Genomic DNA, 26281 nt, shown 5'->3' with positions numbered 1-26281 from the left:
TAATTAGCTAACACGTGAATAAAAAGAGTTTGCATATGAAATCTTTGGTGATAATGAAGGAAGATTGATGCATTTACTAATAAAATATGCAATTAATTGACGTAGATTAATAGGGAAAAAAAATAATAAAATAGACACACGATGAACGAAACCCGAAATATTTGGAAACGCTTACAGATAAAGCGAAGGTCGAACCGATAAATAGGGAACGTTTACCCATCAAGAAGAACTAAAAGAAAAGAAACAAAAAAAATCGCGAATAAAGTGTGAAAAATAGACGGAGTGAACGGACGAGGATTGGACGAAGCGGGGAGGATGAAGATGCATGCATTTCATCAATAAATCATGTTACAGAAGCGCCGGCCGTAAACAAACTTATCAAATCGATTCAGTTTATCGCTTCAACCCGAACTTTGACCTTTTTTAACACAACTAAATGTGCAATTCAATAGCGTTTCATTATTATTGAAATCAACAATTTCACTCAATTACTGACGCACCGGCCACACTGTGTCCATCGAGTGGACAACAACAACGACGAATTGAATAACTGTCGTCTACTTGTGCTCAGATTGATGGCTAATGCATACAACTATTTGTTGGGGGAAAAGGATGCAGTGCACGTTAGATGCACTTATGCAATTGAGGCAATTTATATTTAATCAAGCGTTTCCTTCTGCGCATTTACATGCGATGAATTATTAAAGGCAGGAAAAAAAAATAATGATGGATGTAAAGGGCGGCAGGAATCGAGAGAGAGAGAGAGTGAAAGAGAGAATAAATAATCGGGGATTTGTAATGGTCGTAATCGAGCGAATCCGCGATCATGATGATCGCAGCCAACATCATCGACATTAACATCATCATCATCATAACCATCATCAACGTTGCGTTCGAATCTGGCGGTTTGATTTGAATATTCTCTGATGTGTTCTGGTTTTGGTATAATGTGGATTATGTTGGAGCAGAAGAAGAGGGAGCTCAATTAGAGGCGGACTTATCGCCGGATTTTTTCGACATTAATCACGCGGGATCCTCGCGGCTCCTCGGCCAATCCAATTATTTCGACAGAATTCGAATGAATCCTCCCCCCAATGGTAATGGTGTTTATCGTCGACGTCTGCAGGATTGCAGGACCGGCTCGTGGCTCGCGGCTCGCAAATTCTGTGAACACCAATCACCGTTCTCCGCATATTGCGCATCTCGTAATTACGCCAAAACGACACCGCGCGACATCCAATTTGATCGGTCCTCATGCCCTGCTGCTGTTGCTTCTGCTGATGCTTGTCTTCCGGGAACCAGATAAAAGCCACCAGCGATAAGCAGTGTTTAGATTCGAAGGTAATAATTCTCTCTGTTTGTATAGGGTATGATGGTACGAAAGAAATAAAAGTTAGTGATCTCTGTACTGTGTTCCCACTGTAATCTATTAAAATGACCTTTGTGGCAGTTCATCACATCAGTAGTAATCTTTCCCTTCTGGAACAGAACACATTCCGAGTGTTTTCTCTAGTTTGTGTTTGCATTCCTTTATTGTTGTTGTGAACTATTCACGGTGCCGCGAATTGGACGCAAATATTTAGTGCCGGGGCCATGAAGGCTTCCAGTGTATACCTCCTGCTAATCGCGGGTTCCCTCGCCATAGGTAAGTCACTCAACCAAAATTCTTCACTGTTTTCTATCGTTTTCTATTCGACAACACCCTTGACCTATGCAGATTTCCAATATGTAGCAGCCAATCCAAATAACTTCCGATGCTCGCGCTATTGCAAAGGTATTACACATTTAAATTAAAACCCTTTTCATAATTTCATCATTCATTATTTAAACCCATAGAAGATACCCAGAATTTTGGTTATGAAACCGGCAAATCTTACGTCTACCAATACCGAGGCGACGTTAGGAGCCTGGTGAATTCCACGAACGTGCAGAATGGCAATATCGACGACAGTGGTATTGCTATCAACTGCTCCATTACAATCAAAGCTATATCCTCCTGCGATTACTCAATGCAGGTACGGTATCATCTTTTACGCTGAATCTCCAAAAATCATGTAATTTTCCTTCAAAGATAAGCTCAGCTACTCTCAAAGATTTCGATGATTTGCGAAGCTTTGAGAAACTTCAGGAGCACCAGCTATATTTCTCTTTCCACAACGGTAAAATCGACACCGTCTGCTCGGATTCCAACGAAGAGAAAGAAGTGTTGAACGTCAAACGCGCCATCCTTTCGCTCTTCCAAAACAGCTTGCAAGTACTCAAAGGATCCGCAACCATTTACGAGGTATTTTATATAGATTTTCATAAATAAAATATCGCTATTAATATTAAAATCAACATTTATATTAATCAAATACGCATTTGTTAATACCGAATTTTATTTAAATTATTTTAAGTAAATACACGTAACTGTTGTTTTAGAGCGACGTTGCTGGGACTTGTGTAACAAAATACGAAGCCGAAGACATCCATGATGGATTTATCGTGCAGAAAGCTAAAAATCTTGAGGCTTGCACACATCGCGCTTCGCAGTATCTTTCCTGGCAATCCATCCCTTATGCCACCAGCAAAAAAGCCAAATCTCTGCCTCTCTTACGGTAAACTTATATAATTTCAATACAAAATACGCTTAAAGTAATAATAATAGGTTTTTATTTTGTTTATTAAAATGAATTGAATAATAATTAAATATTTAATGTACAGATACATAAAACTGAGAAAACAGTAGTAAACTGATAATGTATTTGTTCAATTATAATCAAAAACGTGTTTACAATTCACTGTTACATTTCGTAATAAATCAAGTTTGGAACAATCAACATGTTCTATGTTATTAGGAGCAACTCGAATTGTCAACAAGTTTACACGGCGAACAAAGTCTTGAGATCTGTGGGATGCGAGGAGCGTCACGTTTTCCAACCATTCTCCAATGGAGATAATGGAGCTGTTACTGTCGTTTCCCAAGAAATGATACTCGTTAAAACTATAGATAACGCAATGGGAGTCACGTATTGTTAGTTAAATAATTTTGCAAGGTTTCCAGATTTTTGATTATGCGATTTGCAGATTTGGGTGATGTTCGTAGATCTACCTTAATCTATGAATCCGCTGATAGAATTGACGAACAGGTAAATATGCACAAATTGAAGGAGTTGTTTAAGGAGCTGCAGATGAAGACTCAGGATGGAGTTGAAGGGGAAGTCCCTAAGCTCTTCTCCACGCTTGTTTATAATATGAAGAATTTAGACAAGAATCAGTTAATTGTGATTTTTAATGATATAGCTCCAAATCAAAGGTATTAATCTTGGAAAACTAATGATTCAATGTTTCTTGATGGTATTTTTGTTTAGGAAATTTTTTATTGATGCCATGTCTTTAACAACAACTATGGATGGTATTGAAGTGATGAAGCAACTGTACGCCGATGAGGAGATCAGTATGAAGCAGATGGACTCCTGGATCACTTCATTGAGCTTCATCAAAGCCCCATCCTTGGAGATAATTCAAGCAGCCAAAGTGAGTTTCTGTTTCATAGCTCTGCATGTCCGTAGCTTTTGTGAGATGAATCGGCCCGAAATCATTTGAATCAGGTCGGGTTGATTTACAACCGTAGGAAAATTCCTTTACTCGAATTTAGTCATTGAAGTCAATTTAGCCAATCAGAAGTTGTCGCTCTTAATTCTCTTTTGCAAATTGCGTATTGGATCCGATTAAATAATCTCGATGCATTCTCCGAACGCATTACGCATTACATCGAGCGCTTATCTCCATGCATCGTCGCTGCATATCCTAATCAAAGTCAATTTTCCAATTTGCTGCGTACAACCGGAGGACTAATCTAAATTGCAAAGGATACATATTTGTAATAAATAGACGTGGCCTTTTGCATAAGGTTTGTCTACGTATGTTGCTTTACTTCTTAAGGATTTGCAGGAATCGTAACGGTTTTGTTTACATAACGTTATCAGAGTTACGTCGTAAAATTTATTTGTTCGCCTTCGTGGTAACGAAACTCAATTTCTACGGAATTTGTTTATTGTTTATTATTTGCGAATCGAATCTAAAAATAAAAGACGAGGAAATCAAGTGCAAAAAAATACAGCTTTATCTCGACTTATCCTAATTCATTCGAGTGCCAAAAATTGAGTAATCACTTCTTATGAAATGCAGATAAAACTAGCTTTACATCAAAATTATTTGCGTACATTTTATTTAAAGTCAAAAATTATTATATGATGTGAAAATAAAATTAATTTTAATTTAAAATTACAAAATTCGTTAAATTGAATAAATTGTTAGATAACTTTTATTTAAAATATGTTATCTAAATTAAAATAATTTTATTTTTAATTAATTGAATTTGTCTTAAAACAAAACAGATATTTTATTAAGTAATATAAACATAATGATATAAAATTATATTAAATTTACAAAGTTTCTTTGGAGTTGACAAATTAGTTTCATTTGCGCTCAATTAAAAAAAAAACAATAAAATCATAATTTACAGCCACTTTTGGAGATTAAAGAGATGCGCAAAAATTCGGTTTTGGCTGTCTCTACTCTCATTCATAGCTATTGCAAAAACGATGCCGGCTGCTTGGAACAAAAGCCTATATGGGCAGCCATGAAGGAGATTGAGAAGCCTTTAAGGACGAACTGTGTACCAACTGGATTGGATAGCAGCCATGATATCCTGCTTGCCCTCAAAGGCATTGGTAATGCCGGAACTACAACTTCTCTACATCTACTGAAGACCTGCTATTCCGTAAATTATACCACTTGGACTATCTCCAGTTCCTTCTTATGAGTATGTTTTCAGAACGAAGATATAAGCATCGAACTGAGACTGGCTACCATCGCAGCTCATAGAAGGATTAGCTGCAGTAAGAACTTCAATTTAGACGACTTCAACAAGTACTTTGCGAAGCCTCGTGAAAACATCGAGATCAGGATTGCCTCCTATTTGGCCATGATGCAGTGTGCCTCCTACGCCTCCTTCGCTCAAGTAAAGGATGTTCTTATGAAAGAGGAGACGAATCAAGGTATGTTTTACTTAAAATAAGTTTTGTCAAGGAAGCAACCAAAAATATTTGCAGTGGGTTCATTTGTTTGGACGCACTTGACCAATCTACAAGAGACTTCGGCACAGTGGAAACAAGGAATCCGACAACTCCTCGAGAATGAGTTTTTGAAGAACAAGTTCAATACGGACATCCGAAAGTATTCGAGGAACTATGAAGCTTCTGCGTTTTTGGATTCTGCAGGAATGGGAGCTGCAATCGAGAGCAATGTGGTTTTTACTCCAGAATATTATATACCTAGATCAGCAATGTTAAATTTCACGATGGATTTATTCGGGGAAACTGTGAACGTTTTCGAAGTGGGTGCTAGGATGGAAGGTTTCGAGGAAATCATTGAAAACTTCTTTGGACCTGAAGGATATTTTGCTGATAAATCTATACATGGGTTCTTAGAGACAGCGAGATCACAATCGGAGGCGAACGAAAAAGTCAAGGAGTTGGGAGAAGAGTTTTCTAAACAAAGAATTTTGAAGCGCGATCCTGCTGGGTTGATTTACGCGAAAATATTTGGGAATGAAATTGGATTTTCACACTTCAGGAATCTTCAGGAGTTAATTGGAGAACCAATTAGTCCACGAGATGCTATAAATATCTTAATGGAATTAATCAGAAAGAATGATATTGAATATACAAAGTCTTTGATGTTCTTGGACACGACGTACAAAGTGCCTACTGGAATCGGATTTCCGTTGGAATTAACGGCAAATGGTACAGCAACTATTGGGTTAACTGTGAAAGGGAATTTAGATCTTAACGAACTGAGATCTTACAAGATGTCCATGGAAGGAAAAATTTATCCTAGTTTATCGCTGCATGTCGTGGGATCTATGGTGGTGGAAGGTTTCAAAAGTAAATGTGGATTGAAATATGTAGGAGACATGAACTCGAACACCTATGTAGACGGTCACGTTTTAATCAATTCCGGTAAAATCGTGGATCTGAAACTAAATATTCCCAAAAAGAAAATGGATGTGATTAATGTATCTTCAGATATATACGTTATAAGGAATGAAATAGATTACAGAACTAAAGCCGTCACCGCAGATGCTGAGGTTGTGGAAATGTGTACCAACAATAAATTCAACAAAATCACTGGATTAAAGATCTGTTCGAATTTAATGTACGTGAATGCCTCTCAATTGGACAACACTCCGAATTTCCCTTTGACTGGGCCCTTTAAATACGCAATTAACATCCAAAAAGATGATATTTTTGACAGCTATCAATTGCAGTTGAAAATGCAGAGCGATGAGCAATATCAGAAATCACAATACTCGATGTCGCTACATTTTGATACACCCAATTCAATAATAAACCGAAAAATGTTGGCGTCTTACCACTTAGATTTTGACAAGCTTTATTTAAGTGGCAAATTAGTGTCACCATTCATCAACTTGGACATCAACAGCAATCTGGGCCATGATTTTAACAAGTATAATTTCCAATTCGAGACGTTACTAAACAACAAAGAGATTATTTCGTTGCAATCCTCCTTCAAGATTAATCGAACTGGAAAAACATTCAATTACGAGCCGACTGCGAAATTAAACTATCGTCGGAAGCAAGTCGCAGCTGTTTCCGGTAGTCTAAGCTACATACAAGGCAGCCAGTACACTGCGGATTTAACATTGGAAGGCGTTACCAAAGACCCTATCACCTTCGTCGGAGACGTACTTTACGATGTACAGAATATAGTAGTCCGTACGAAAATGGATTCGAAGAAGTTAACAGGAGATTTACACGCCGCTTTGCAAAGGAACAGCGAAGGACTATCATTCACTGCATCTTCTGTTTATAGCCGTGACAATCGAATTAATGATACACTAGCGGTGACACTGAAATTTAGCAAGGTTAGAAGGGGTAATTTAAATAAAGACTTATTGAACGTTATGTTGGAAAGTACTGAAAAACCGATTTACAACATGTCCATCTTATTGAGTAATCAACGAAGCAAATGGTTTTTTGATAATAGCGGATCGGTGAAATTCTTTGGTACAACGTGGGAGACGAAACAATTGTTTAAATTTCAAGATATCAAAGAAGCTCCGGATATAGCTTTGATAAGTTATTTGAAGTGCAAGGAGAAGGAAATTGATTATCATCTAGCTGTGGCTTACAACCATTCAAAGACTTATCTAAACACTCATTTGTTGCTCCAACTGAATAAAGCGCAGAGAGTTGAAGGCCTTTTCAGGTACAACAAACAAAATCCGAAAGAAAACTTTGATTTGTTTATTTATTATCCAAGGCAGAGTTGGCTTTTGAAAGGCTCTTTGGATAAGCAATTGACTGGTAACTACGATTTTATTTTCAACGGATATTTCAATTCAAACGAAGTCGAAAGGAATTTTATATTTATTAAAGGCTTTTACACTAATACTTCAATGAGTGATATGCAAAACTACAAGATCAATTGCTCCATAGATTTTCCTATAACTGAAGGTCAATGGGGAACGCCTTGGCTTGTAACATTTACCTTGCAAAAATCTAAAGACGTTTTCTTGAGTTTAACTCAGCTGCAAACCAAAACTACAATTTACATAAGTCACTTGAATTGGATGAAAAATTCTCTTTCGTTTGTGGTTCAAGCAAACGATAAAAGACTATTTGTTATCAACGGAGTTCAAAGTCAAAACGTTCTAAGTCTGATGTTAGGTTTAAACATTTACCAACATTTCGAATTAAGCACTAATCTGGTGATGCCTTTTGAGAAATTCGATCTAAAATTCTACTGGGATAAAGATCACGATGAAGACAAGAAGTTTCTACTCAGCATGGAAAAGAACTCTTACAAAGGACTTTACAATGTCGATGTAGAATATCCAGACCAAAAGATTGCAGCAGCTTTCGTTTTACTGTAAGTTTATTTAATAAAACTAAAAACAATTAATATTAATTATTTTAATAGTCCAACTCAGGTTACTCTAAATGTGACTTGGGGAATAGTGGTGTCTCAAAGGATTTACTTGAAGATGGGTAACAAAATCTACGACGTTGGTGGAATTTGGTTTGGAGAACTGGAAACGCCTTTCGAGTACTTGGAAAAGCAGGAGTTCCAGCTGAAGTATTACGTCGTCACCGACAGCTTTGAAGTACAGGTAAGTCAAATACAATTTACATAATAGTATATGGTTAGTAATCATTTGTTATTAGTCCAACGTATCTTGGAGAGTTCATAATTTGAATTTAGTCGTGGCTGGGTCAAAATCCAGTGATCATTTTGATGGATATTTAAATTTGAATACAACGTTACCTGAGATATACGAGATCGGAGTTTCAATAAATCATGAACATCAGGTTTCTTTGAGTAACTACAAAACCGATGGAAGTTTTGTTTACAACGAACATAAGATCAAGGCCCAATCTAATTGGAAAATGAGAGGATTGAATATAGATTCTAATTTTAATGTGATTTCGCCTTCGAATACTATTGAGCCGATAACTGGAAAACTCGAGGTTAAAAATGATGATATTAATAGCATGGACTTTGTTTTATCCTGGAAGAACAAGTCTATAAAAGCGTTGTATACATTTTTGAGCGAAACATCATCTATTATTATAGAGACACCTTTCGAGGGAATTGAGAAAACTACTTTGGAGTATTCAGTTAAAGCTTATGTGGATAGCGTTTACTTGTCTGTGACTGTTGATTTACTGAAACAATATAACAGAGTCGTATTGGATTGGAGTAATTTAGATGGGTTGGTTGTGTTCTGGATGGATTTGACTTCACCTGTGACAGGGTACTACTATTTGAACTTCACTCACAGCACAGTGTCAGGATTATTGAAAGAAAGTTTCACAGTGAAAGGACCTGAAAATCGAGATATAGTCCTATTCAATTTGCAAGGACATATCAGTATGAACATCTTCGATACAAGCGTTCAAGCATCTTTGAAACTTTTAGAGCACAACACTTCTCTAAACATCTTAAACGAACCAGATCCTCTATCTTCAAAGGTTTCAATTCTATGTAATAATTTTACTATAGAAAGTACACTGGTTTTGGTAGCCCATGGTAACGATGATATAAAATCCTTCAGTTGGTTAATCACTTCGAATGTTGTTGATAAGATGGAACTAAGATACAACCACACCGATAACAAATATATAACAATTATAGTTCTACCAGAGAATCATTCGTTTATCAACATTCTTACAAGCGATCAAGGATATCTGAGCAATGAATTGACTATTCGAATACCGAAGAAGTACGTTAATATAATATACAGTCATAGAATAGAAGAACAGATATTCAAACAGTTATTCACGAGCGAAATAGGAGAACATAAGTTGAAATACTCACTATTCTATAACTCAGATTTGAACACCTATGAACTTAAATTAGATGAGACCAACTTGTTTATAATTTCTGAAGGAAAAATCATTCTGATGACTAGCGATATAAGTACTAGAGTACAAATAAAAAATTATCCACCTCTAATAATAACTGCTAATTATGACTTAACAGTACCAAGAAAGGTGTTTGAAACTTATGCAAAATTTTCTGATTCCAATTTGAGCATTGTTAGCAGCGCTCTTGCAGAAAAGGAAAAATTCAAATTCAGTCTAAAATCAATGACGAATGGAAGCTATTTTGATAAGAGATTAAATGCTGATATCCAGGTTGTAAGCTTGCTAGGACAACAAAAGACGCTGAATGCTTCAATTGAACTGCCAAATAACCAATACAAATTTGATTCTATCATTTTAACGGATGGTGAATTAAAGTCAACATTCAAATTAACTCGAAACAATGCTAAGTTGATGGATGGTAGCCTTTGGATGTCCGTTAATTCTGGAGCTTTAAGATACGAACAAAATATATTCAAATTACATAGATCATTGAATTTGAGCTACAGTGCGATTGAAAAAGGAGAGGAAAAGAAGTTCCTAGTCAATGCCAACTCGAACTTCATAACCAATTCTTCTCTTAAATTTATATATTCTGGGATAGAAAGCAACAAAAAGCTTTATGCTGACGTGATTTACGGTAATCACAACTTTTACACCGATAATAGTTATGGTTTGAATATCAAAAGCGATCAAGGTGTATACGGGTGTAAAGTAGATGCAAAACTATATTTCTACCATAAATTGTTATCAACAAATAGCAAAAATTTTGATGTTAATATAATGGTCACAGGTAATGTGGAAAATCAAGAAGGTAAAGGAAATGCTTACCTCAATCTTAACAGCAATCTTCCTGAACTGAAAATCTTAGAAATTGAGTCTAATTATTTAGTAAAAGAAGTGTCTTCTGAAGTTAACATAATTTTCACTAAAGCAGAGGATAAGTACAAACTAAATTTTACAACTACTAATGATAAAGGGAATTTGGATGTACTAGGATCATTTGAAGCACCACACATGCACCTAATCCTAACATCCACCGGAAGGGATAAAATTATTGCTATACGTGGAACAGTGAAATCAAAGCCAAATAAAGAAAATAATTTCAACATCAATATAACATTAGTGGATTTTCTGGAAAGCTCTTCAACGTTCCATTTAAACGATGATTATTCCGGAAATGTGGGGATTAAATTCAAAGAAACTATTTTAGTTGATTTTCTACTAAATTTGCCTGACAATCAAACAACTAAAGTTTTCTTCAATATTGAAGAAGATAACAGTATAGCATCGATTATTCAATTTGATACTTTACCATTCAAGTTCATGGCTAATGCATCCAACAAAAAGCTAAAAGTTGATTACGAATATAATTCAACGACTTATTTTGTAAACGCAGAAATTGGTGCCGGAAAGTTTATAATACAAGTGGATAAACCTGATCAGGATAAATTCCTTAAAGTGGATGGTAGTTATAAATTTGCAAGTTTGCAAGATTTTGTTATTGACTGCAGTCTGCGTTGCAAAAACGTAAGCATGAAAGGTAACATTTTAAACAAATTTAAAACCGATAGTTACCAAACCAGATTTGATATGAACAGCAATATAAGAGGATGGCATAGACTGTCTTTGGAATCTAAACTTGATAAAGACAAGATCAGGATTAGTTTGAATGCTAGGAATGCGCATACAGCTTTAGCAGCTAAAAGATATACTGGTAAATGGAGTGAATTGTTTTTATTGGAATATAAAGGAGAAACGTTGTTGGAAATATGGACGGGAGATGGACAAATATCCATAAGCACTAATAACCATTTGGCTGATTTCAAGATCGATTACAGATTAACATTGCATTACACGGAAGATCCTGGTGTGTATGCAGCTTCAATTTTAAAACATGGTGAAAATGTTGTATCTTTGATGGTCCAAGATTACAGTACTGATACATACTTTGATTTGACTGGGAAATTGATAGCACCAGCTTTGTTCCCAGATTGTTCAAATATTTCAGTCCATCTAGAAGTTGACTATGATTTATCTAAATCGCTTCAACTGCATGTCATCAACAACATGAATCAACTACTAGAACTGAAATGGAACAGGGTGTTTTCTTCTGATGAATATTCTGGATTCTTAAAGTTCAATTCGAAACTGAAAATGCTTCCTGACTTCGAAATGTACCCAATACTGAATATGAAAGATGATTTAGTTTTCAATGCTAGAGTGTCTTATACCAACTACGGTAGCAGCAAAAAGGAGTTGTTTTTCGTAGTATTATTACCAATTGTAAACAAGGAAACTAAAATATCTCTAATAATACCTTGCAAAGAAGGCAAAATGTGCAAATTTCTTTTAAACTTCAAACCAAAATACTTGGAATTATATTGGACTTCGCCATCCGAAGACTTGAAGAAATTAGTCTTGAAAACCTATTTACAACATACAAGTACAGCTGCAATTGGATATTTTGATTTGCAAAGAGATGAAAAACAATTCAATACTAGTTGGTCTTATGGAATCGAGGAGGAAAATGCTATAGTTCAATGGAACCTGAACAATTCTATGTTCATCTTGGATAATTTCCAAAACGTATCATTCTTTTCAAACTACACTTTCTACAAAAGCTTCGATGTTGTTTCAAGCGTTAATAGTTTTAATGTGAATCTGAAAAGTAATTTGGAGAGGAAGTCCATCAACGTGGAAATGAGCGAGGCTTACAACAAATTGACCATTGAAGGTAACGTGATTTCAGATGAAGAGTTCAAGTTACAAGTTATAAATTTGAACAACACCATATTTCATATATCGAGGGGTAAACTGGAAAATAAATTTAATACGCAATATATTGCTTTGATTGTCGATATATTCTTGAGTTCTCAAATAAAACTGCAATACAACTTGGAAGATTCTGATCATCAAACATTGACTGCTTTTGTGAGAAACAAGGAAACGTTTTGGCAATCTCCATTTTATTTTAATGGAAGTATAGACATTGCTTCAACTTTAAAACGAGGAAATATTAGTATAGAAATGAACGATGCGAACCATTTGATAGATTGGTTTTTGGATATTGATAAGGGTGTTTTAGTTGATACTAAATGGAATCACAATGGGCATATAATAAAAGTTTATCTGAGTAATGATTTAAGTAATACTACCTTAAATTCCTGTGCTTTATTGATGAGCGGAGATAAAAAAATGGAGCTATTCGTGAAAGGAGTCAGGAAGGAAGCTCATGGTGTTGAAGGAAGCTTTTTGTTTAGATCTCCTCTACCAGTCTTGCAAGAAGTTAAAGACGAATTTTTGTTGACGCATTCCCAGAACAAATACTACGTATTGAATAAATTATCATGGCCTAATAATGGATTTATGAACTTGAAGGTTTTGGCCAAAAGGGAAGAAGCTGATAGATTGAGTGTGGAGTATAACAGCTCTTTCAGTAATAATTTGGATATTATATTGGAATATAAGAAAAAGAATGGGAGTGGTTCGTGGACTTTTAATTCTTCTCTAGGGGATGAATTTGTGAATTTGAACGCTGAAGTGACACCTGGCAAAGCGTTTGATGGGAATTATAGTACAAGCTATGTTGGTTTCCAGAAAGGACGTACAATGATTTCAGTAAATAAAAAGGATAAAACACTGGTTGGTCACTTTGTTAAAAATAACTTAGTTCTTGAAGTGCAGGGTGGATTAGTTAAAAAGTCTGATATGTATGAGGGCGAAATTGTTGTGAAATTACCGGATAATCCTGATATTATAGCCCATGGTTATTTCAAGATTGGTAATAACAAGTTTAATGCTACCTTCCAATACAATGAGAACACCAAAATGATTTTCGCAATGCACGATAATAAATATAACGTTTTCTTGAGTTCTCCTTATGAGTATGCTAAGAATATTGATTTGAAAGGAGAATATACGAATGATGTAAATACATACACGACGGAGACTATAGGACACTGGAATCAATACCCGATCAATATTAGCGGATCCGTGAAGTTCGAGCGTGCCCACAACGAGATGTATTTGAAAACGCAGGTAGGAGATGAATACAACGGTGAGATCAGTTTCAACCACATCAAAGGACCCACCAACAAGTCAATAGAGTTCAAAGGATACTTCCCGAAACCGGAAAATAGGGCGAATCTCCAATTTTCCACACTAAGGAATTCGGCCTCGCTCACATTCAAATCGCCTTTCAAGAGATTCAGCTCGCTGCGGCTTTTGAGCCAGGTGAAATCATGGCACAACTTCAATTTGACAATGGCCGGCAATATTCTTGGAAAGCAATTCCAAGCCCACACGTATGCAAATGTAAATAACGCCAGCGCGATCGGAGGCGTGGACATGAAGTCGCCGGATAAGTGGGTGCAATTTTTAATCGACGCCAACACAGGCCGAGGCTCGTTCAAGATTCGCGAGGAGTCCTCACTCTCCTGGAACAATATCATTCTCGATTATTCCATAGGAGCTAGTAACCTGACTAGCAATTTCATACTTCACGGTTCGCGTTATAACACCTCGCACACTCTCTGTTTGATCTATCAGAGTGTACCGTTCATCAAGTACGGCTTCATTCTGGATCATTACAAAGTGGTGGAAAAAATTGAAGTGCTGAACGAAGAGATCGAGACGTCCGTACAGATAACAATACCCGAGCTCGGATTCAACGATGTAGGCGTTTACGTAATAAATAACGTACTGAACAACGTCTTGAAAGTACAAGCAGTTTACAATAATTACACCGGTATAGTTAAGCTGCATGTCCAAGAGAAATCTCTCAAAGTGGTTACAGAAGTCAAATCACCAACTTGGTATAACTTTGCTATAGATACGCAGTTCGATAAAATTGATGGAGGCATAAAATTATCATGTAACTTAACAAATGAAGGTAGCAAAGTTAACTTAACCGGTTTCTACATCAACCATGATAAGATGATCCACATGAACTATCTAATAGACACCTTCCCTGACGACGACTTCAACTTCAAGGTTTTCAAAAATCTATCCATGATCCAATTGACTTTACCTCGACTACTAAAAATCGATTTAATAAACTCAGAATCGTCTCTGGCGGAAATCATTTTCAAAAGGATATATAAAGTGCGACTTATACTAGAAGATACTCACTACTCCGTGTTATTGGTAACACCTGAGAAAACCCAACTACTAACTATTTGGCAGTATTTCAAAAGCAATTCCACGCAATACGAGATGGTGTTAATTGAAAACGAGGAAGTTATGTATTCGGGAAATGCCGTTTTTGAATTCTCGCATTGTTCTTACTCGATCCAAACCGTTTGTTACAAAAAAATCGAGAAAATGATTGACGTTTATGCTGAATTACATCTAAATTCCTTTATAGATGCTTCTGTGGAAGTAGCGTTATATAAGATAAAGCATGCAGTAGCTTTGTCATTGAAATTGGAACCACCCTACTTAGCCAAATTTAGTATTAAAAGCCCTTATATACAAAATAAACGATTTGTGATAGAAGCAACGAAGCTTGACTATATTACACTTTTCTTTATTGGTGATAAGATATCCAACAACTTCGTGATGTTTGAAGGATTACTCACGGATAAAGAGTTTAATGTCGACTTGAGAATTCCACACTTCACAGCCTTTAAATCAATCGAATTGGTAATTAAATGGGACTGCGACAAGGTCCAATTTAAATCACAAAATGTATTAAACGTCAACGGTTCAGAGATATTTGGAGATATACACGTGATGGCAGATTTTATCCTCTTACCAGAATTACTAGATATTGAGGCTCATATCAGAACTCCTGTATTTGAAGGTTTAGAATACTTTGATGGAAAAGTATACATTCCCAAAGAGTTTAGGCCGATTGTACAGTTTGCTTTACCATCTGGTGCAAACTACTCTTTGAATATCAACCACAGTATCCTTATGGATTCCATCTTTATAGACTGCGGATTTAAATATCCCCAAAACCAAGTAAACTTCCTCTTCGATCTATCATCAAAACAACTGGAAGCCAAATTACAAACACCGTTCAAAGAAATCCAATATTTCTTGCTGAAAATGAAGAAGAACCTATTCAAATTGGAGATTAACGAAAATAAAGGAATGCTTACATACAATTTTATCAGCGAAGACAAACATAAGATGTTCCAAGTGGAAATGCGAACTCCGTTCATTGGAAAAGAAAGATACGCTTTGGATTTCGAATACAAGAACTTTGGAGAAAAAGTGTATAAAGCTTTGATTTATTATCCGAAACTGCAGCGCGATGTCGGCTTCGACCTGAGATTCAACCTGAACATGTACGATTTCAAAACGTTTAAATTTATCAGTAAAATATATTCGCCAATCGAGGTGGCAGGCTTTAGTTTTGCTGAATTATATTTATTGAACGAATTGAATCTGAACACAGAGAACAATTTGTATTTCTTCGAGTGCAACGCGAATACCGATCAATACAATGCGAGTTTTAACCTGGGGGTGGCAGACATCGACACGTACAAGCAATTCCTCGTGGAAGCTCAAGTGAATGCTAAGAGATTCTATACTAAACTACAGCTATTAGGAAATGATTTAGAAGATGTTAAATTGTTGCTAGACTTTGAAAGTCCACTGAAATTCGCTAAACATTTGAAATTTGTTTTAAATACTTTTACAAATTTGAGAGAATTAAAGCACACCGATAACATGCTTTTTGTTTTGAACAACAAAACTTTAGTTGATGGGCATTTGGATATAGAGAACAAAACTTTGAACTTTTTATTGGAGAACAGTTATAAGCCAGTATCTGCTAGTTACAAGTATTTTGATAATTTCAACGTGGAGGCGTTAGTGTGCTGGGATTTAAGAAGACCTGATAAAAATCAATTGGGAGGACTCATTCGTTGGGACAAGAACGCTTCTGTAAGCGCAATAATACCAGATAATAACTTCACCGTGAACTTCATCAGATTAGAAAATGATGCTGATAAATTATATAAAATCAAAGCAAGTTGGAATAATGATGAAGTTGGACTTAATTGGTTTGGAAGAAATGTGACTGATGTGTTGTATATGGACTGGAGATATGAGGCTTCGCTGGAACTACCCTTTAGAGTGTTTAGGGTGGCGCAAAATATTTCAGTGTCGTTTGATTCACCCGCAATGAACTCGAGCATGAAACTGGTTTGGGGGGACGAAACCACATCCAAATTGATTTTGCGGCATGACATACTGCCCGGCAAATTAATATCCAGGTTGACTACACACGCTTTACCCCACGACATCATTTTGCGGGTAGACATGTCCGAGCTGAATTCCATCCCATCGAAGTTGAAAGCCCAATTGGAATATTCCCCAGATCCGGATAAGCTGATACAATTTGAGATGTTCTACGACAAAATTTACACGGATATTTTCGCGACGGAAAGGAATTTCATCATCAAACATCCTGCTTCTAAAATCGATTACGAGCTGTATTTCAATACTCTAAGGAGGATCGACTTTTCCAATGGCAGCGTTATATTGAAGTACAAGAACTACGAGAGTAATACGTTAGAGGCAATTCGGGCTTCTGTTAATGTGGATCATCATAAGTTTGGAGTGCTAGGAGAGGTAGAGACGAGGAAGAACAATTTCCACTTTAGAGCTGCTTCTACTTCGGGAGATGAGTCACGAGGATTTTTGATATGGGCCAAGGTCAACGAGAAGGATCCGGTCCGTCTGGAGTGGACATACCATTTCAAGCAGATTAGTCCTTCGGCGAATTTCGTGGCTTCTTATGGGGATTGCAGGAAGTATATATTTTATGCCGGATTACCGAACGATAGAGAATTCACTGCGAAATTGGGACATGAATTGTACGGAGAGCATTTCTTGGATACGCTCTTAACCATGCGTTTGAACACTTCTCAGCTGCTCTGGATTAAAGCCGTGTGGAAGAACGAATTATATCCGCAATTCTATAAAGCTATTTTTGAAGAATACAATGATCTTCGTTACGTGATCGAAGCGACGGGCGAACAGCTGATAGATGTGATGCACGATGATTTCGGCAAAGAATTGATAAACGACTTTTCGGAGATTAAGCGGAAAATAATCGAGTATGCAAATGAGGAGTGGAGCAGTTTAAATAGAGATTTTATCGATAATAGATTCACATGTTCGCAGAGTGGGAATTATTTATGCGCCGCGTTTTCACACCCCGCTATTAGGTAAGTGATTTCAAAAAGCGATACGCGATCTAAAGGAAACCATGTTCTAGGATGTTCTACACGAAGACAATGGGACGAATCGAAGCGTATCTGAAGCTGGTTTACGAAACGGCACAGAACTCTCTGGTGAGCGCTATTGGAGTTGTGAAGAACGTCTTGGATAGGGTGGAGAAGCAATTGGGTAAAGCCTTGAAGGACTTCGAGAATGTGAACAGGATCAAGGTCAACGCGAAGGATATTCTGATGAGGGGTATTAATGATGCCCGAAGGTCGCTCAAGGAGATGGAGGCAATTGCGATCAACGTCTTGGACGCACTGGACAAATACGTGGCTGATTTCAAAAAAGAGGTGGAGGAGTTCTTCGATCCGTTCCTGAATCTTCTGGACGACTTCGTCGTTTACGTGGAACAACGATTGGCGATGTTCCAAATGGCCGTAATGCGTAAGTAGGGAGTTGCGCTGTGAATAAATTTAAATGCTTAATGTGCCTTTATTTCCAGTCATAATGGATACCGTCCAGCAGTACATTTATAATTTACGGGAAATAAAAGAAATGCTAAAAGTTTACTCGTCTTACATAAACTGGCTGGAGGAGTTGCACGTGACAGATGTTTTGGAGCCGATCGGAGATGTAATTGAGGAAATACTGGAAACAATAATAACCGACATTAAGAAAGTAATTGACGATTACAGGCCTTACTTGGATGCACTGAGCGAAGCTATATTCGGCAAATACGACGGTATAAATCAGCTACCGCCTATTACCGAATTCAGAGATTACGTGAACAGATTTTACCAGAAAACAATCTGGATATGGAACTATCACAACATGACGGAAGGTCTGAAGCATTTCGTGCACAGCATCAGCAACGATATCAATGATGTGCTCTCGTTCATAGAGCTAGACGACAAGTCCGGCGATTTCGATAATCCATTCGAACAAACGGATTACGTGATCCGACCTGAGATAGGTCTGATCGAGATAAGCCAACCTTTGCCGGTAGAATGGGAGGCGTTCAACAAGGCACCGGCGTTCGAGCAGCATCCGCTTTACCAGAAAATCCAAAGGAAAATCGACCAATTCGTGAGACTGCGTCGCAACAACTACTTCCTGCTTGATGATTTGGAAAGTTTCCTAATCAGTTTGCGGGAATCTCAAATCGCGCCGCCAACTGAAAATTACGCGATGATTATAGGCGAGTCGCACTTCTCAATGTTCCACAACCATATATATACCATAAACACCAACTGCAGCTACGTATTAGCAAGCGACTTCAAAAAGAACTCATTTTCTTTAATAGTCAATTTTAAGAATGTCAGCGGTGAGTACAGAAAGTCGCTCGAGATTTTAATAGGCGATGCCTCCATCGAAATTGCGCCCAACCACAGGGTATACCTCAACAAACAATTGACCGAACTACCATTAACTCATAATCACGTCAAAGTGTCGCTGGACCGCAAGAACATAATTGCGGAGAGCACCAAAGGTTTTAAGATTGTCTGCAATACTCATTACAATTTCTGTTCAATACAATTATCTGGATGGCTGTTCGGAAAAACCGGTGGACTCCTAGGAACTATCGATAACGAAAGCGAGCATTTAATATTACCCAATTCAACTGTAACAAGCAATCTGACTGAATTTTCAGCCGCTTGGAAATTACCTAAGCAAAAGTGTGAATTAAAACCCAAGATTGAGAAGAAACCAGTGTTTCTTGAGAACCTGATACGAGATAAAATGTGTAAGCTATACTTCTCAGATCCGGGATCACCGCTCCATGAATGCTTCGATGTGGTGGATCCTAAACCTTACATGGATCTTTGTTTGAAGACCAAAGATATTGATATAATACCTTCGACGTGCGGTAATATGGCTGCATACAAAAACAGGTGCAGGAAGGCTAATATACATTTGGAATTAGACCACTTATGCAGTGAGTTTTGTTATTTTTTATATAGTGAATGTTTCATTTTAATACTTCGCTTTCAGTGAAATGCGACGGAGGTATTAATATGACGGATACGATATTAGATGGACATAATCCAGCAACAGTGGACGTTGTGTTCATCAACCAATTGAACTGCTTCGACGGATTAAATAAAATCGGCCTATTCAAGAGCTTTGATAGGAAATTAAAAGAACTTGGCTATCAAGATAACCGGTTTGCATCCATCGGTTTCGGTAAAAGCGTACAGATTTACACGAACCAAGGCAAGGTTTGGTCAAAAGATAAAATCAACGATAATTTGTAAGTTACATTAATTAGAAACGCTTTAATAACAATTTTTAATACTGATGATTTAATTTTTTTTTGTTTTTTTTTTTCAGTGTGCGACAACAGCAGATTTCCCAAAAATTCAAAGCCGTAGAGGCCATCCGATATGCTGCGGATTTGGACTTCAGACCTGGAGTTGCTAAGCATTTTGTGCTGACCCAGTGCGATGTCGATACCGAGCTCGAAAACCTACCTCTGATCTACAACATGCTGGGCGAGAGAGACGTCACGCTGCACCTCTTGAAGCCTAGGCCATTCGCTAATTACAGTGATAGAGTTGTCGGGATTAACGATAATAACAGTGTGGTGACTAAAATTGGCTCCGTAACTGCATCGACCGTAAACAATCAGGTAATTCGAAAATTTATTAAATCGCCATCGCTTTATCCTCATTTCATTATCTCAGATCATCGACGGCATCAGTGATGTCTATAGCGGCTTGGCTTTGAGTACAAACGGCACCGTCTTCGACATCGATAGTCTTATGGTTGATGACGGTCTCACCGATTCCTGGGCTAACCTGGTTTCCAGGACCTTCAGACGAAGTCCTTGCCAGATCTGCAAATGCCTTCCAGACTTTGATGGAGTCCCAAAAGTACAATGCAGTAGATGCTTACCACCCGCAGTTAAACTATTTCTTAACGTAAGTACTTGTAATTATTTATTCCAACTAATACTTAATCAAATCTTACTTCTAATAGGAATACGACAACAGTCAGAAACAACAGGACTAATGGACTACATATATTTAACTAATTTATATAATATATTATATGTTTAATTTGTTTTAGATTATTATTATATTATTTGTATTTAAGTAGATTAAATACACATGTACTTTTGTAGTTGATCGTAGTAGACATATTATATTTAAAGGAATGAAAAAAAAAACAACATATGTATCTCATATAATAGCATATATTTTGTATGTATTTTATGCGACAATAAAAATTAAAGTGGCTTATAGTCATCGGTCGTTCGGATCTTTTCCAATAAAAGTCAATTGGCGATTTTATTTCTACCCGATTTGCATTCATTAAATAAAGAAACAAGCTCGTAAAATTTTAATTGAAACCCGTTCACAAACAAACACACATAACTTTTCTTTATAAATCAATTGCAATCAAATCTTATTTGAATTTATTTATCACAATATTTAAAAAGACAATTTCAATATTCTAATAAAAAAAAAATATAGAGGTTAAAAATAATCGAAATTAGATATGTATAAATTGTGCATAAAAGTTATTGAAATTAATAAAAATATAATATAAGAGTTGTTAAAAAGTGTGTGTATTTTATGTACATTATTAATTTATATAATTCCAATTTAAATTCCTACTACTGAAATGGAATTAATGTGATTGGTTAATTACACGGTGTCTTCATTAGGTTCTCAGCTGCATATGGGAGTTATTTTTATCCCAAAACGAAAATCTAGTAGCAGCGAATATTTTAATTAGAGCGGCTTGTTTTATACGATGCGAGAATTTTTAAATGAAACATTAATTGTTATAAGTTTTTAATTTAAAACGAAATTGATTCTGCTTTAAATAATCTTTGTAATTAATAATAACAAAAATGTAAATTGGGATAATAATAATAATAAAAATAAATTACTTACTTTTGTTGTTATATGATTTGGTTATGTTAATTATTGATTTTGTGTATTTGTGTTTTGATATTAGTAAAGTTTATTGGATTTTTTTTGTTGTTGTGTGTCCAAATTGGATATTGATCGGATAGGAGGGTGTATTTTGTAAATACGTTTGGGACGGTTTTGTTTCAGTGTTATTCTTTGTTCTTCTTCTTTTTTTATATACAATTATTTGTAGATTATATTATGATTCGAGTTGAACAACAACAAAAGAACGAAAAGAGAGAAGGTCGCTTTTAAATGAGGTATAATGTGTGTATCTGTGTAATGTACAAACGAAGCATGGTAAAACGATGTGGTTCTGCGCTGCTTGGTGGGGTGTCGGAACGGGTGAAAAAAGGCGTATCCCAGAGAAGGGCGTAACGGGGGGCGCGTTCGTTGTGCCATTGTGAAGTGACGGCCAATGGTAGGTACCGTCGGACGGAGATGTGGTCTTCGTGTTACCAGAAGATCCAGTTTCTCACAGAGTATCGTTCTTGCTAGTCGAGAGAAAGGTCTGCGGCTATTATTTGACCGAGCAGTGATCGAGTGTGCAAAACTTTGTTTTTCCCGATTTGGGTAGTTGTGAACAATGCCGCGGCCGTCGAGGGAATCCTACGGTGATCAGAAGCCACCCTACTCGTACATCTCGCTGACGGCGATGGCCATCTGGAGTTCGCCGGAGAAGATGCTGCCGTTGTCCGAGATCTACCGCTTCATCACCGATAGATTTCCGTACTACAGGAGGAACACTCAGAGGTGGCAGAATTCCTTAAGACACAACCTATCCTTCAACGACTGTTTCATCAAGATTCCCAGGAGGCCGGACAGACCTGGTAAGGGAGCCTACTGGGCTCTGCATCCAGCAGCTTTCGATATGTTCGAGAACGGCAGTTTGCTCCGTCGGCGGAAGAGGTTCAAGCTACTGAAGAACGATAAAGAGGTGCTGGACAACGAGCTCGCAGCTCTAGCCAACATCAACCGTTTCTTCTTCTCGCCGACGGAAAACCAAATCGAGCCGGCGACGTTTGCACCGACGCCTCGACCACCATCCCCGTCGCCCGTCACCACCGAACCCATCACCAACATCAGGCCTAAAAGGTCCTTCACAATAGAGAGTCTCATCTCGCCAGACAAACCGGCGGAACCGAATACCCAGGAAGCGCCGGCTCCAGCTTTGATGCAATGGGGTCTTGCACCCTACTGCGATCTGGCTTTAGGTCAACCAATGTTGATCCCACCCATGACCTATTACAACCACCACTACGTCATCCCCCCAGCAGAGGAACTCCTGCGGGTACCCCAGCTCGCCCTCCGCTCAGTCTGAACAAAGTCTGACAGAAATACATGTACATAATGTGCTTGCGACATTATAACGTGCCACCTCCCCCAGAAAAAAAACAACCATAATAATCCTTCGTAATTTATTTGTGCAAATTCCCAAACTCCCTCACAAACAGAAGTAACAAAAAAAAAAACAAACAATCAAATCGCAAGAAATGTGATATAATATATTAATAGTTTTAAGTTGATTAGAAGATACGAAGCAAAACAGAACAAAACAAAAATTATTTATATGAACGAAAAGAAAAGTTCAACAGCAAACAGAAAAATTATTATTTATTTTGTATATTTTTACACGCAATCTTTAGATTCATAATTCCCGTATGGGCAGAGCTAAATTCTATACGCAATTTTCCCCCCCTCGCCGTTGTTTTACTTTATTATTTCACGTATGTACCATTATTATGTTTTTCCTCTTTTCTTTTGTTTTTCTTTCCTCCTCCAAAATGCTCCCAAGCACGATATTGTTGAGTAATGTGCGGCGTTTTTCGAAACCGATTGTGTCAGATAAAAGATCTGAACATTTAACATGCAATACATGGCTAAAATAAATAATCTCGTGCACGAAAGGCTCCCATATTTAAATTTCGCTCCACACCATCCTCGCGCTTTCAGACACGTAAGGGAGGCAAATGAAAGGAGAGACGAGGTGAATGAAGAAGAAGAAGAAAAAAAATATATAATATATATATAAACACGGATGAAATGGTTTCCGAGTGAATGGAATACGGATGGGAAAATGCTCGAGCAAATCGATGTAATCGTCTTAAAAAGAATGTATATTGTAATTGTTCATAAATGTATATGTCTATGTGTACCTGTATATAATATTTAATATTCTGTATATACGAGTAATATTATGTTTTTTTTAATATTATTATTATGTTTTTTTTTTATTTTCTCTTGTAATTTGTTTATTTTTATTATTTTCTTTTATTGGGTAATTGTACTTTTTATTTTGTTTTTGTTTTTACCTCAATTACCGTAGCTGTGTAAATATCCAATGATTGTGTATAGATATCAGGAAAATAAATACATGCGAATATACATTGAAAACCGCAATGAAAATTTTATTCCGCAAAAACCACTCCACTCTTTGTTTTATCAAAGCATTTTATTCTTATTTATTTTATTTCTTGAAAATTTATTAACACTTATTCACGACGATAACAAAAAAAATAAAAACGAAACACAATGAGAATTCATATAATATTCTCTTCATCAAACAGTGATAATTACTCAGTAGAAATAAATTCTCAGCGATTTGAAATAATTCATTGAAATACCTCGTAAATTGATCTTACGCAATGCCAATGAATATTCATAGCAACAATATTTATCTAATCGTTATACATACAAGACAACAACAATAAATACACGACTAATAGATTCATATTCAAGCTGATTAATTACTACATTTATCAATAAAAAATACTTAATTTAAATAAAAGTATAAATTATCAGTCGACAAAATTATAAATTTTGTATATTTAAGAATATTGTTCATTTTTAAATGAAATTATTACTTTCATATGAAACTGCAAGTAAATTATTGATCGAAGAAGCAGGAAGTCTCAAACCACTTAAGACTGATGCTCTAAAATATATTATTACCATTATTAATTGATCAAACTCTCCGCGATTTTTGTTGCTCCTCGAGTTTAATTAATTTTCAACTAGGATATAATTTAATGAATCAATTCCACTTTAATTTGCAGCAATTTCTTCATTATATTAGATTATTTTATTTATTAAATTTAAAACAATTTCTGTTACAAGTAAAATAAAAACATTCTATAAATATATATAAAATTTCTAAAAAAAGAAGAAGAAATAGTCATAAAAACAAATTTACGTAATATTAATTTGACATTAATACAATACAATAAAATAAATTATAAAAAAAATAAAACTAGTTAATATTGAAACTGTAGTGTAATATTTTCTTATTGGAACATTGCATACGCTACAATACAATGTAGCATATAATAAGTTATTTATTTTTTTATAGTCAAAAAAATACGTAATTGATTTCGCAGAAAAAACACATACGGGAATGAACCGTTATACTGAGTAATTGGTAGATATTACATAATCAGTTATAATAATGACAATTATTAGATAATCATTTTATAAATTATCTTATTTAATTAATTAGGTTTAATCTTTTTGTTTATAAATTAATTAGTTTGGAAAGGCAACAAATATAAAATTTGTAATTATAATATTAATATACAGTGGAACCGCGCTTAACAAGAAAAATTAATTGTAAGAAAAATTAATTGCTTAACGAGCGACGTTTTGCATAACGAGTGACGATGAGAAGAGAAGTCCAGGATTGCGCGTCTGTTACATCATTTTTAAAACTTGTGTACACATATGTGTATTTTTGATTATGTTTCACTATACGAAATTTTGGAATGGATTAAACTCGTTAAACGAGGTTCCACTGTATATTAAAAATTAAAATATAATAATGTTATAATATAAATCAAAAACTGTAAAAAGTTTAGTAAATTAATTATTTAATGAAATTTTATAAATCTAAATACAAACTAGTTCCGTTCCAAAGGGTTGTTCGAATATTCTTATGTTACCATACTTTATCATGGTTTTTACTGCATAAATTTGAAAAAAATAGATTAAAATAAACAAAATACTTACTTACAAATACTTTTCAATGTAGATATCACAATTATTTAATTAAAAACGACAAAAGAAACAAATGCAACAAAACAGATAGTAAATCTTCAAAAAAGATTATATTTTATTAAAGAAATTATCAATATTTGTTTGGATAGTTAATTTTTTATCACTATATATCTCCTCGTAACAATTTAGAGCTTTTAAAATTTTGTTCGTAAGTCCGGGAGTTTGTAAGTCGAAACAAAACGTTTCGGTTTATACTTATGTATATGATAAATATATTTTTTTTCTTATCGAATTGATATCGTTTCGGGTGATTTATGTAACAACGTTTTGTCGGCACAACCCCGGTAAGGGTATAATCGCATTATCCGTGATGTAATCCGATTGAAAAATGAAGAAGGACCGAAGTGAGTTGTAAGTGCAGTTTGGTAATAATGTCCGATTATGCACTTAATTTCAAAATCGTATCAAATGATTTATTATTCGAACTGCACACGTTACGTAAACGCTGTACATATATACGTGTATGTGTATATATATGTACATATTTTTTGTATTGCTGTTGTTGCTGTCATGTTTTCATTGCTATTACGCCGGTAACGTGAGTTGTCCATCTCCATTACCCACCTGAAATCCATTTTGTTATTGTGATATTGATGGACTTGCATGTGAAATGTATACTCAGACTAATTGAATCTATTGATTGAATAACCATTTACATGCAGACAATACTTATTCAAATGTATTTTATTGTAA

At 35.8% G+C, this 26281-nt stretch overlaps 2 protein-coding genes across 2 annotated transcripts; both read left to right on the top strand.

Moving 5' to 3' along the window:
- Nucleotides 1-1200: 1200 nt before the first annotated feature.
- On the top strand, nt 1201-20899 carry LOC108567594. The gene is made up of 19 exons (XM_017928148.1): nt 1201-1645; nt 1718-1774; nt 1837-2015; nt 2072-2284; nt 2422-2597; nt 2838-3013; nt 3067-3295; nt 3351-3516; nt 4508-4765; nt 4820-5042; nt 5097-7938; nt 7990-8179; nt 8235-17620; nt 17671-18062; nt 18121-19554; nt 19611-19869; nt 19950-20247; nt 20303-20539; nt 20598-20899. Exons 1-19 carry the CDS (start codon nt 1594-1596, stop codon nt 20628-20630), a joined length of 16800 nt encoding a protein of 5599 aa, XP_017783637.1. The 5' UTR covers nt 1201-1593; the 3' UTR covers nt 20631-20899.
- An 837-nt stretch (nt 20900-21736) lies between these two features.
- On the top strand, nt 21737-23569 carry LOC108567591 (fork head domain-containing protein FD4-like). The gene has a single exon (XM_017928147.1). It carries the CDS (start codon nt 22125-22127, stop codon nt 22857-22859), a length of 735 nt encoding a protein of 244 aa, XP_017783636.1. The 5' UTR covers nt 21737-22124; the 3' UTR covers nt 22860-23569.
- Nucleotides 23570-26281: the final 2712 nt, after the last annotated feature.

Source organism: Nicrophorus vespilloides, unplaced genomic scaffold (assembly GCF_001412225.1).
Source record: "Nicrophorus vespilloides isolate i.1.1-1 unplaced genomic scaffold, Nicve_v1.0, whole genome shotgun sequence".
NCBI lineage: Eukaryota > Metazoa > Arthropoda > Insecta > Coleoptera > Silphidae > Nicrophorus > Nicrophorus vespilloides.
The sequence above is the reverse complement of the archived record's forward strand: the minus strand, read 5'-3'. Positions and strand labels throughout refer to the sequence as shown.